At 42.3% G+C, this 13,254-nt stretch overlaps 1 protein-coding gene across 13 annotated transcripts in view; it reads left to right on the top strand.

Annotated features, from left to right (window-relative positions):
* The window catches only part of ZNF521 (zinc finger protein 521), a 233,584-nt gene that overhangs the window by 89,978 nt on the left and 130,352 nt on the right, over positions 1 to 13,254 (top strand). For 12 of the 13 annotated variants that reach the window (XM_054189964.1, XM_054189963.1, XM_054189973.1 and 9 more), the window contains one exon: positions 4,873 to 8,225. In XM_054189964.1, coding sequence (XP_054045939.1) covers positions 4,873 to 8,225 — 3,353 coding nt within the window. Of the gene's footprint in view, positions 1 to 4,872; positions 12,477 to 13,254 lie in introns of all 13 variants that reach the window. The other variant, XR_008464677.1, reaches the window with a different exon arrangement.

A 13,254-nucleotide genomic window follows, 5' to 3' on the forward strand; every position in this document is an offset into this window, starting at 1 on the left:
CCTCCCCTTTCTGTGGGGTAACTCCTTCTGGTATTACTTCACTTTTCTGTTAGTGAGCACTTTCCCCCATAAATATGACTGAACAGGTGTTACTCTGCTACTAACTGAGTTTCCAGCTGTCCTCCTCCAGCACAGACCGGGCAAAATCTGTTGTTTTGTCCTATTAGACAGACTAGAGAACTATCAAGCCCGAGATGGAGGTCTTCCTCGCAGGATACGGTAGTTTTGTTGCCAGAAGATGGTCAGGAAGGCCTGGCTGGCTAACAAAGACAGTCCTTCAGCTGCTGGGTGTAGTTCCAGTTTTGCATCCCCTTTGGCAGCAGCACAGAGACTGCTGCAGTGTGGCCAGCCAGCAAAATTAGGAAATAAGGACCTCTTTTATTTACTCAGGCTGCTGAATCATGGGCATTCCTGTCTGCTTGGAGAAAAGTCAGGCAGCTCTACTTTCCACTGGAAGTCTCAGGAGTGCTTGGTACTTTCATCTCAGAGTGTTCACACACTTGTTTTAATGTGCTTTATGGAAATGGTGAAACTCAGCAAGTACAGTTGGTGTAGAAAAACATCTGCACTAACTATTCACACACATTTGCATCTTTAAATAGACTTTTAGGCCTTGTAGCCGATTTCCAGCAAAGTTTTTTGGTTGTGAGTGCTAGAGCTTTCTTAGAGTCAGCGAGTGTGAAGTGACTGGTTCCAAAAATTAAAAATTTACACAGACATGTTAAGTGCATCACATTGAAACTCAGAATACTTGCCATAACACAAAAAAGGCATTTACAGTAAGTAGCACTTAGTGAGTGCCGAAGGAAAAAAAATAAAGTCGATACAGAAAATATATTTTAAAACTCCATAAACACTCTGTTGAATACCTGGAGTCCTCCTCTGCCCTCAGATGGATGTGTACCACTTCTGGGGACTTGTATGTGTGCATCTGAATTTGGTCCAGAGTATTTTAAAACAGCTTGTTATAACATTAAAAATCAGTATTTGTAATGTTGACATAGCTTGATGGGTAGGTGTTTGCAGATTTATATACATGTGGCTGTATGCAGAGCAGCAGGAAACTTCTATGAGAGTGATCATCAAAAAGGGGTTTGAGGTCCTTTACCCCGACATCAGATCGCACTTTACCCCCAACACAGAGCCAGTGCTGTGGGAAGTGCCCCTGGGAAAGCGGGAGTGGACTCCGCATCCCAGGCCATCTGGTTGGCTGCGGGACCTTTCATTCAGCTCCTCCACCATGGCTTTGAGTGCCCAGGTCTGCTCACCTAACATGGAGTAGCCTCAGCGAGGGCTAGCAAGCCGCAGGTCACTACCATTCTGAAGGAGATGTTCTTCGTGGTTGCATGTTAATTTTATGGGGCCACATCTTTGTGGGGCGGGGTAGGGAGATGGCAGGACTGGCAGTGCCATCACTCACGTCCTGCTGTAGCAGTAGTTAACGCTTAGTCCAGGTTTCCTTCTTGACCGCTGTCCTCAGATCCATTCCTAGACAGGCCCTAAGCTCACTAGGCGTGTTAGTTCATCACATACAATGTTCATAGAATCGTAGAATGGTTGGAGTTGGAAGGGTCCTCCTTAAAGATCACCTAGTTCCAACGCCCCTGCCGTGGGCAGAGACACCTCAAACTAGACCAGGCTGCTCAAAGCCCCATCCAGCCTGGCCTTGGCTGTTCCCAGTGTTCAGGTTGAAGCCTGCACAGCAAAAGTCATGTCAGCGAAACATTTCTCTTGTTGCAGAAGCAAAGTTTCAAAAGTCCTTCTGTGGGTCACTGACAGCTGGCAGGCCAGGCTTTGGGAACCCTTTGTGTAAGCGCAGCCCAGGGGCCCTCCTTCCGGAGAGCAGTGACCGGCCATCGGTGCCCCTTCCACACCGACTCTCCCCCGCCCCGCTGTGCCGGGGGGGGAAGCCAGGGAAATGTGTTGGCCGCATTGTTAGGCTCGTACTCAGGAAAATCCTGTTGTCCTCTGCTGTGCACTGTGCGGAATTCCCCCTGCCTTGCTGGTTCTTCTGTAGCTCAGAGGGATTGAGAGATTTTCACATTTCAAGTTAAAAGGGCGCAAGTTGGAGTTGTAAGTGGTTTGCTCTTCTCCTTTTTGCACAAAGAGAATTACTCTGCAGAATTACTATGGGCTCAGATTAAAAAAAACAACAGCAAAGTGACACAAACATTTATATTTGTGGGTTGGAAAGTAAGAACTCTGTGCTGTAGTTCGCGCTATTCCCCCTCCGCTTTCCTTCCCTTGCATAAAAGCTGAGGAGGGATCCCCAAGCGAAGAAGGAGAAGCGGATGGGGGACAGGGGCTGCCATTGCTTATGCCGTGGTCAGGCTCGGCGCTTGATCCCGACCCTGCTGCCAGCCCGACGGCCCGCTGAGATCCACGAGCCGGGGGGAATGGTTGTGTAATAGGTAAAACCAGGCAGGCAGTGGCCACAAAAAGGAAGTGATTTACTACTGTGTCAGTGATGGTACGCTATTTATAACGCTTACTATATATTCTTCTAAACATTTATACAATAATATATCATTTCTGCATAGGATATACATTTTAATACTAAATTTGGTTACAAAATATGTTGCCTAAGCAGTCACAGACTATTTTTCTTCACTCGGTTGCTTGACATAAATTCCTGTTTATCTGCCAGCAGTGGTTGTATGTCAAAATATATTTGATTTTTAAAGGACAAGGTTTTTCCACTTAAAAGACCTGGCTGAAAATATTAATTTTAAATGAAATTTAAAAATGTAGAAAAAATTGACATCTTTTTCTGGAAATAGTTGATCCACTGGTTTGATCATTTCCAGTTTTAGAATCAAACCAACGAATTTGAAAGGGCAGTACACAGATTTACATTAAAAGTCTCCTGTGAATATTGCGGTCATTAATGTACCAACTTAAAAACTCACTTGGCTGGTATTATTTAGTAGTATGACAATGAGTAACTTCGCTTCAGTACATTGGGAAGCATTTTAGCAGATGATAGTACTTTTGCTGGAAGGGAGGATTTTTATCTTTCAATTTTTATCTGAAAAAACCAAACACCTTTGTTTTCAGTTCAAAGACATAGTACTTGGGCTAGGATTTGGTTTTGAGATTTAAATATATGACATTAGTGCAGGTTCATAGGTAGGTTAAGTACAGATATGTATTTGTGTGTGTATTTAATTTGTGAAACCCTCCTCTTCAAGACGTAAACAAGAGGATAAAAAGCCGTGTGGTTTCCAACTTATCCTGAAAAGCATTGTGTCAATGGGCAGGCATCCAGCAATGGTGTTTGGTTGTTTTCTCAGAGTTCGATGGTTGCCATCTGGCATCGATAGTGAGATGGCGTTGTCATCAGTTTCTAGATGCAGGAAAGGAATGAATCCTCATCTGTTTCCTGTGGATAAGCAAGAGGTTGATAATCTAGTAAAATCTCGTTACCTTAAAGAAAGCAGGCTTGGAATTTGTTTACATAATATAGGCCCGCCCTAACTTTTATGTTGGTGTAGTAAATTTCTTGAGAGAAGGCTGAAGATATTAAGAAACTTACTGCTTTGCAGGAAAACCTTAAAAAAGATAATTTTCAAGACATTTATCCTGGGGTTTTTTGTACTATTACTGTAGTCAATCTTAATTTTAGAAGGAAAAAAAAAAACCCAAGCATTGCCCCTGGAAAGGAATAGAAGGATTATTTGATGTAGAGTGGTCTTTCAAGCATTCTTTTAATATTTTTAAAGAAGTTTTAGGTTAAGGATGATCATTATAGTGTTGTAGTCTACATTTAAAACAAAAGGTAGAAAAACGGTACAGCACAACTGTTGGAAAAAATAGTTACAACGTGCCCTGTCTAGAGATGAGGTAGTATCATGGATAACTAGATCAGTTTAATATCTGGCTAGCATTTCTGTTTTGTCTTTTCCTTGTTACTTGTAAATCTTTCAGCTTTTACCATAAGCGTTTATCATTTTTCCTGTTTCCAGTTTTTTACAAGTTGCTTTGTCTGTGATCACCTCACGGTGCAGGTTCTGCTGGACTGAGGAAGTTCAGCTGGCTGAGGCCTTTGCAAAAAGGAAGAAATGGTGGGCAACCTCTTGAACTTAAAAAGGAAAAAAAAATGCTGTTCACTACTGACCCTTTTGAAACTTTCTCATTTTCCTTGATCCTGGCTGTTGGTTTGTTAGTTTGTTTTGAACATTTAATGATCCAGCTGCCAGCTTTCAGTAACTGAATTGTATCATTATTGGAGAAATCTGGTTGCACTTTATTAGAGAAAACATCACTGTTTATACTGTTGTCCGGTTCCTCCCCTGTAATTTTTCCTATTATTGTTTGGAATAACACCCAAGTCTCTTTCACTAATAGCCTTTAAAAGATTTCTGTGTTCAGAATCAACTTCAAGGGGAAAAAAACCCAAACCTGTGGCAAAGCAGGGGGGATTTTTTCATTAAATATTAGGCATGTAGGTTGACTGTATTAATTTTAAATCATTCCTGTAATATTTTTTCCTTTCCTTTGACTCTTCAGATGCTCACATAATTTGCAAATCATTTTAGAGTGGATACAAAAGAAACATTAAATATATTAAAAACTGCATTTTAATAAAGTTGTCAATGTATAATACATATCCTGCAACTGAGAAAGAATGATAAAAAAGCAATAAAAAGGTAATATAGGCACAGAACTATTTAATAACTTGTAATGTTTTACAGTCTGATAAAAATAAATGTGGTCTTGAAGCTGTTGGATACAGGTGTAAGAAATATCCTAGTCTGAGTTTAATATGTTTTAGCTATTTAGGAGTAGCAGATCTGTGTTGCTCATGTGCATTTGCTGTCTCCTTTGAACTGTAGGGATTAAGCTTGTGGGCATGTGTCTTTCTCATTTCAGATGGAGTGGATGTTGAGGATGACCCTACTTGCTCATGGCCAGCATCATCACCTTCTAGCAAGGACCAGACTTCCCCGAGCCATGGAGAAGGTTGTGATTTTGGTGAAGAGGAAGGAGGCCCAGGGTTGCCCTATCCATGCCAGTTTTGTGACAAATCGTTCAGCCGCCTCAGCTACTTAAAGCACCACGAGCAAAGTCACAGCGACAAGCTCCCTTTCAAATGCACGTACTGCAGTCGCCTCTTCAAACACAAACGGAGCAGGGACCGCCACATAAAGCTTCATACTGGAGACAAGAAGTATCACTGTAGTGAGTGTGACGCAGCGTTCTCTAGGAGTGATCATCTTAAAATTCACTTAAAGACTCATACGTCCAACAAGCCATATAAGTGTGCCATTTGTAGACGTGGATTCCTGTCATCCAGTTCTCTGCATGGTCACATGCAGGTTCACGAGAGGAACAAAGATGGCTCTCAGTCTGCTTCCCGGATGGAGGACTGGAAAATGAAAGACACTCAGAAATGCAGTCAGTGCGAAGAAGGCTTTGATTTTCCTGAAGATCTTCAGAAGCACATTGCAGAATGTCACCCCGAGTGTTCCCCTAATGAAGACCGATCTGCTCTTCAGTGTGTTTACTGTCATGAACTCTTTGTAGAGGAAACGTCTCTGGTGAATCACATGGAGCAGGCTCATAATGGTGAGAAGAAGAATTCATGCAGCATTTGCTCTGAGAACTTTCATACTGTGGAGGAGCTGTACAGCCACATGGACAGTCACCAGCAGCCAGAGTCATGCAACCACAGCAACAGCCCGTCTTTGGTAACTGTGGGCTACACCTCAGTCTCTAGCACCACTCCAGATTCGAATCTCTCAGTGGATAGTTCAACAATGGTGGAAACGGCTCCCCCTATACCAAAAGGTCGTGGAAGGAAGCGGGCAGCTCAGCAGGTGCCAGATATCACTGGTCCTTCGAGTAAACAGGCAAAAGTTACCTATAGCTGCATTTATTGCAACAAACAGTTGTTTTCCAGCCTTGCAGTTTTGCAGATACACCTGAAAACTATGCATTTAGATAAACCCGAACAAGCCCATATCTGTCAGTATTGTTTGGAGGTATTGCCATCTCTTTACAATCTGAACGAACATCTTAAGCAAGTCCACGAAGCTCCGGACCCAGCACTGATTGTTTCTACCATGCCTGCCATGGTGTACCAGTGCAACTTCTGTTCCGAAGTGTTCAATGACCTCAACACCCTTCAGGAACACATCCGATGTTCTCATGGATTTGCCAACCCTGCTGCCAAGGACAGTAATGCATTCTTTTGTCCCCATTGCTACATGGGATTTCTTACAGATTCTTCTCTGGAAGAGCATATTAGACAAGTCCATTGTGATCTTAGCAGTTCCCGCTTTGGTTCCCCTGTGCTTGGAACCCCAAAAGATCCAGTGGTGGAAGTGTATTCTTGTTCTTACTGTACAAATTCTCCAATATTTAATAGCGTTCTTAAACTGAACAAGCATATCAAGGAGAACCATAAGAACATTCCTTTGGCACTGAATTACATCCACAACGGAAAAAAATCCAGGGCCATGAGTCCCTTATCTCCTGTAACCATTGAGCAGACCTCTTTAAAGATGATGCAGGCAGTTGGAGGCGCTCCTCCTCGTCCTGCAGGTGAATATATTTGTAATCAGTGTGGTGCTAAGTATACTTCCTTGGATGGTTTTCAGACTCATTTGAAAACACATCTTGACACTGTCCTGCCAAAACTGACCTGCCCTCAGTGCAACAAGGAATTTCCAAATCAGGAGTCTCTGCTGAAGCATGTTACCATTCATTTCATGATCACCTCAACCTACTACATCTGTGAAAGCTGTGACAAGCAGTTCACTTCTGTGGATGACTTGCAGAAACACCTACTGGACATGCATACATTTGTGTTCTTCCGCTGCACCTTGTGCCAAGAGGTTTTTGACTCCAAAGTCTCCATTCAGCTACACTTGGCTGTGAAGCACAGCAATGAAAAGAAGGTATACAGATGTACGTCTTGCAACTGGGATTTCCGCAATGAGACTGATCTACAGCTTCATGTTAAACACAACCACCTGGAGAACCAAGGCAAAGTACACAAGTGCATCTTCTGTGGAGAGTCCTTCGGTACAGAGGTGGAGCTGCAGTGTCACATTACTACGCACAGCAAGAAGTACAACTGCAAGTTCTGCAGTAAAGCTTTCCATGCCATCATCTTGCTGGAAAAGCACTTAAGAGAAAAACATTGTGTTTTTGAAACGAAAACTCCGAACTGTGGGACGAATGGGGCATCTGAGCAGGTTCAGAAAGAGGAAGTGGAACTTCAGACCTTGTTGACAAATAGCCAGGAGTCCCATAACAGCCATGATGGCAGTGAAGAAGATGTGGACACATCTGAGCCTATGTATGGCTGTGACATTTGTGGAGCAGCTTATACCATGGAGACTCTCCTGCAAAATCACCAGCTTCGAGACCACAACATTCGACCTGGAGAAAGTGCTATAGTGAAGAAAAAGGCTGAACTCATAAAAGGGAATTACAAGTGTAATGTGTGTTCTCGAACATTCTTCTCTGAAAATGGGCTCCGAGAACACATGCAGACACACTTGGGACCAGTGAAACATTATATGTGCCCAATCTGTGGCGAGCGGTTTCCGTCTCTTCTGACTCTTACTGAACATAAGGTTACACATAGTAAGAGCCTGGACACTGGAAACTGCAGGATTTGCAAGATGCCCCTCCAGAGCGAGGAGGAATTTTTAGAGCATTGCCAAATGCACCCTGACTTGAGGAACTCCTTGACGGGGTTCCGCTGTGTGGTGTGCATGCAGACAGTGACCTCCACGCTGGAACTGAAAATCCACGGCACATTCCACATGCAGAAAACTGGAAACGGTTCTGCCGTGCAGTCCACGGGGCGCGCACAGCATCTCCAGAAACTGTACAAGTGTGCTTCTTGCCTGAAGGAATTCCGCTCAAAACAGGATTTAGTGAAACTTGACATCAATGGTCTGCCATATGGTCTGTGTGCTAGCTGTGTTAATCTCAGTAAAAGTGGTAGTCCAAGTGTCAACATCCCTTCAAGCAGTAACAGACAAGGCATGGGCCAAAATGAGAACTTGAGTTCCATTGAGAACAAAAGCAAGGCAGGGGGACTGAAGACTCGATGTTCTAGTTGCAATGTTAAATTTGAATCAGAAAGTGAACTCCAAAACCATATTCAGTCAATCCACAGAGAGCTTGTTCCAGACAGCAACAGTACACAGCTGAAAACACCACAAGTATCGCCAATGCCCAGAATCAGCCCCTCCCAAACTGAAGAGGTAACCCTTTTTTCTTTGCTCTTGACACCTTCCATCCTTTTGGAAAAAATCCCCCTTTTTTCAAGCTGTCTTGTCACTTGTCATGAAATGCTTAGGCTGAACCATATTACATTTCCATCCCTAGCCATTAGCTAGTAATTACTTGCTTCTTGATACGCCTTGCATCTTGGATTGAATTGTGCGGAATAGGACTAATTCCAGTCTCCCTAGGATATTGTCTTCTGTATCACTGAGGAGACCTATCTTCATGCCAGCACAACTGAGATTTGGAATCTTATTCTAGCTCCCTTACGTGCTGGAGTCCCCAGCTAGGAGTTGTGCTTACGGCAGAGAGCATTAATGACAGAGGAGTAGAATACAGTGAGCCAAAACGCTGGCATAAGGGGTGGATTTTTAAAAAATATTTGTGAGCAACAAATTGAGCAGTTTTTTGTAAATTGTGTTGTAGACATTCATTTTCCCCTCTGATAGCATATTTTGATTAAGTAGAAGCGCGACGCTAGCCTAAGGTAAATTGGGAAATCAGTACTTTGGATGCAATTCCTTGTTGTGTTTTTCTTTCCATTCCTGATGAACAACATTTTGATGTCACTGAAACACCTAGTGCCTGATGATTGAAATCCCATTTGTGCAGCATAACTTAGAAAGTGAATATCAAACTCTTGAAAGATCTCATCTGCTTCTTCAATCACCAGTGACCAAGTAACACCTGTATACGGGAGGCAGGGACGTCATGGAGTGAGGGAAAGCAATCATCTGTTTTATCTTCAGAAGCGTTATCAATAGAATGACTTAGAGTGAATATTTTGGACATGGTGTCTTGCATAATGACCCCATATGGATCAGGAAGCCTAAAAGCCACCAGAAACAAATGATAAGAAATAATAGCTTTTGTTTCAAGAAAGATTTTAGCCTGTAATGATACAAGCCTGGTGCAACCCATTGCTGTGAATGTGTATGGACAGAGAGCTGCTGCTCTTCCATCACCTTCCTTACTCCCTGTTTGCGAGGCCATCTGTTGGGTAAGAAATCCCTCAGTGTGTCATCCAACAGTGTTGTGCAAACTGGAGGGCATAAGGGAGGCAGAGGGGGAGGAGGGAAGATACACAAGGATATGTGGGCCAAGAGGTAGGTATTTGTGGAGTGACCAAGAACATAGCTGGAGATAGGCTGGGACAAGGCCACTGAGGCAGCATAGGGCCTGGAGTGCGAGGAAGAGGAAAGTGGAGCTGGGAGATGAGGGTGAAGTACCAGTCAGGATGCATCCACCAGGGAAGGGCCCTATAGTTTCATGACTTCTGCATCTCAAGTTTGCACGCTGTGGGGTGGTGGAGGACACCTGAGGAATGTGATGTGGTGTGAAGTTTATGGAAGGAGCAGGTTGTTAGACTAAGAACAGCAGGTCTAAGGAAAATCTTTTCAAAGATGAGGGAAAAGGAATGGCTCCCATTAGGTGTGGTTCTGGCCATCGATGGTCCTGTAGTACTGCTGCTGCGTGGAACCCACAGGGTTATCAGCTGCATGTTTTTGATAGAACCAGTGTCATCCAGGTTTCTGTTTCTACCATCTTTCCCCAAGTGACTACATAGAATCTCTCTTCCCAGTCATGTTGGAAGCCAATTCCTGCTACCTCAAGCACAATCAGAATCATGTGTGTTAAGACAGTTAACATGATAAGATGTTACCAACTTCTCTTTTTCTTGCTTGTAAACTAGACAAAAAGAGATCTGGAGGTCCTTTGTGGTGATACAAGGTCAGTTACCTTCAGTGTCACCAGTTAATCTTCTTGTACTTGGATCAGGTGTAATCAGAGTTCTTATGCGTTCTTCTGATTGGCATCATGTTCTTCTTCTTACTCCTTTCGATTTTTCTCTTAGAAATGTATTTAAGGTGAAAAAGCCCTTTAAACTACAGCAAGATTTGTGAATAGCATTTGCCTGCTTTCAAATCATCATTTGCCCCCTGCCCCCATTCAGAGCACGTAAACTGATTTTTCAGTGTCTATAGTTCTAGTCTCCACATAAGTAACGTAGACTTTCAGATTCTTTTCTCATGGGAAGCACAAAGCTATCAAGTTCCTGATGGAGCATTAGTACTTCTGGAAAGCGTAAATGCATGTTTGTAAAATCCTGAAAGATAATTTATTTTTCTAACAGATATTACTGGTTTCAAATTGTAGTGATGCAAGCATATAACAACAAGAATCAAAATTGAAAGTGCCAATACACAAATGTTTAACGCTATAGATTGGATGTCCAGGCGGAGGGAAATGAAAACGTAAGCATATAACACAAAGAGTAAAAACAAAATGGATTTCTAAAATTTCTAAAAAGTCAGTGGCTTTGCTACTCCACTGGAAGGGTACTTCTTGAATTGAATGGGATGTTGAAGACGGCTACTTAAACATGCTAATTTGGGGAAATTTTCAACAAAAAAAAAATCATAATATTAAGGAATGAAGGTTTAATTTGCATTAGTGAGAGTCATGTGGTTTGAGATTTCAACCTTTATATAAAGAACATTTCATTCCTAAGGCAAGAAAAATATGGAAACTAGTTGTCAGACCATTAGTAGTGCTGGATACCCTTTGTTATTCAGTAATAGATTACTATGGTAAGAGTACTAGAAAATATCCTTTTAAGATATAAGACAACACTAAAAAAAGTCAGTTCTGGCTTCTTTGCCAAGTATTCTCATGGTTGAACTAGAAAACTTCCCCTTTTAGCCTGTACTCAATAACGTCATAGGGTGCAATTACCTTAACATGGTATAATGTCATCAGCTGAGCTATCACCCGCTGAGCTCACCCTGCTTCCCAAGTGAAAGATGTTGACCTGAATCATCTTCACTGAAAGTTACCTTTCAGTTGGGATGGGAAATGATGGGCTGTGCTCATCATCAGTTACAACAACTCGAGGAACAAGTCAGAACTCATTAAGCCCATCATACTGCTGAGTCTATTACGCATAAGCTATCAAACAGGCTTAAACAGGCAGATTGTGAATAACTAGCTATTGAAAGAGCTCTAAAATTGGTAAATCTATAACTTATACTTTGAGCCTAATGAGATGCTGAATTCAGGTTGTAGATTTCTTGTAAAGATCTTGAATCATTGCAAGCACACTGTTAAGATAGGATAATAGTCTTGGTGATAGCTGATGTCTAAAAGTGTAGAACGAGGTCTGATATGGTAGTGAATTGTGAACTAGACATCAGTCCTTTTTCTGTCACTCATTTGCTTTGTTGACTCGGGCAAATCTACTTGAACATCTCTGCTTCATGTTCCTTATTTAGAAAATTAGATTGATGTTTCCGGAAAAGTGTGTTGCCATGCTTAATTGCAATACGTTTTTTGTATTGCACTTGGAAGATGAAAAGCAATGTTCAAGAGAAACTGTGTGGCCTTGCTTCTCTTGCTTTCTGCCTTAATATGCTGTCATTTGCCTAATGAGAGAACTCCTGGCTTAAACGAAGGTGTGCCCTCACTTCTTAAGCTTCACGACTTCTGTACATGCAGAATCATACCAGCATAACTGTGCAATGATAGTTATATTGTTAATTGCTTAGCTGGCAAGGGAGGAGGGAATGGACTCTAGCTTACACCAACAGTGTATGCTAGTGTATCCATATGTGCAACTGCACTCAGTTTGGGGTCCTGTTGGTAACTTCCAGAGTAGATGCTCAGCAAGCGTAATTGCTTCTGTAAGTAGCTTAAGTTATGTCTCACTTTGTTCCGTGAATGTGAAGCTCATGTGAATACTGTATTACCTGTGGCAATGCAGACAGTCCTTCATTAATAATACAAGAACACTCTGGGTTTTCTGGTCCTGAGACGAGAAGGAGCAGTGCAAGTACACTGCCAAATTACTGCAGGAATAAAGATGCTTATTTAGGTGTTGCAAAAGACTTGTAGAAACTCACTATAGTGGAGAGTATCAAAAATGCTGGACAAAGGAGAGAACTAGCAACTGTCACGCCAGCTGAAGAACAGAATGTGTGCATCTGGGGCTGCTCTTCTGTCCTGTTGTGGTTGTGTATGCCAGGATGGGCATGTCACAGCGGGGGACAATGGGCACATCACAGCACCATTCTGACGGAGCCGTGAAAGTGCAGACTGGCAATGAGCTCGTGGAGACGGGGTCACAAAATTCAGATGCTGCGGAGAGAGCTGGCAGCTCCTTGAAACTCAACTTATCCGACCTCAGATGAATCCAGAAATGGTATCACCCCGGGAGAAAGAGTGGAGCTCAGGTAGGTGTACTGTTTTATCATTACATTTTTTTTCTCTTTATTCATTGGCTTTGAATCTACCTTCTCTTACTATTCCTCCCCCCTTCTCAAAACACTGCCAGACTCACAAAGACAGAAAACAGAAACTGCCTTTTGAAGTAGCTGGTTTGTTTCAACAGCATGCACTGGCAGTCAGAGGCAGAAAGAAGAGAGAAAAGACTGTGAGCAACCCAGAAATGTTCCCAGATGCATGCTTTTGGCAGGGCAGGCAATAGCATTTTAGCAATATAAATCACTGTGCTTTTAACTGAAAAAAAATGCACTGAAATCAATACTCATGCATTTAATTGAAATACATAAAGAAATTAAAATAATCCTCCTCATCAGCAATCCAAGCTGTTCATTCTGACTACAGGATTTTTATGAATAAGCACATAAACTTGTAATGTAAACATAAGAAGTAGTGCCTTGGGTTTCCTGTCAGTGAATCCAGGCCCAGAACAAGTGATTTTCATGCTGGATTTTGGATACGGGGACAGAAAAAGGTAAAGAAGGTTTGTTGCTGGCACAAAGATTTGGCTTTGAAATAGTTTGAGGAACTAATCTGTAGCAAACATATTTTCTGCTTCTAGAGTTTCAGAATGAGCTCACTAAAAATACCATTTTTGTCTTCTTGAAGCCTTTTGACTTTGTTTTCAGGAAAGTATTATTTAAGATGTGACCATATATATTTTTAGGAAGGGCTACCCTGTTTTTCTTGCCACAGTAGGCCACCTTCACATTACACTATGCTCTAATT

This window comes from Rissa tridactyla, chromosome 2, assembly GCF_028500815.1.
Source record: "Rissa tridactyla isolate bRisTri1 chromosome 2, bRisTri1.patW.cur.20221130, whole genome shotgun sequence".
Taxonomy (NCBI): domain Eukaryota; kingdom Metazoa; phylum Chordata; class Aves; order Charadriiformes; family Laridae; genus Rissa; species Rissa tridactyla.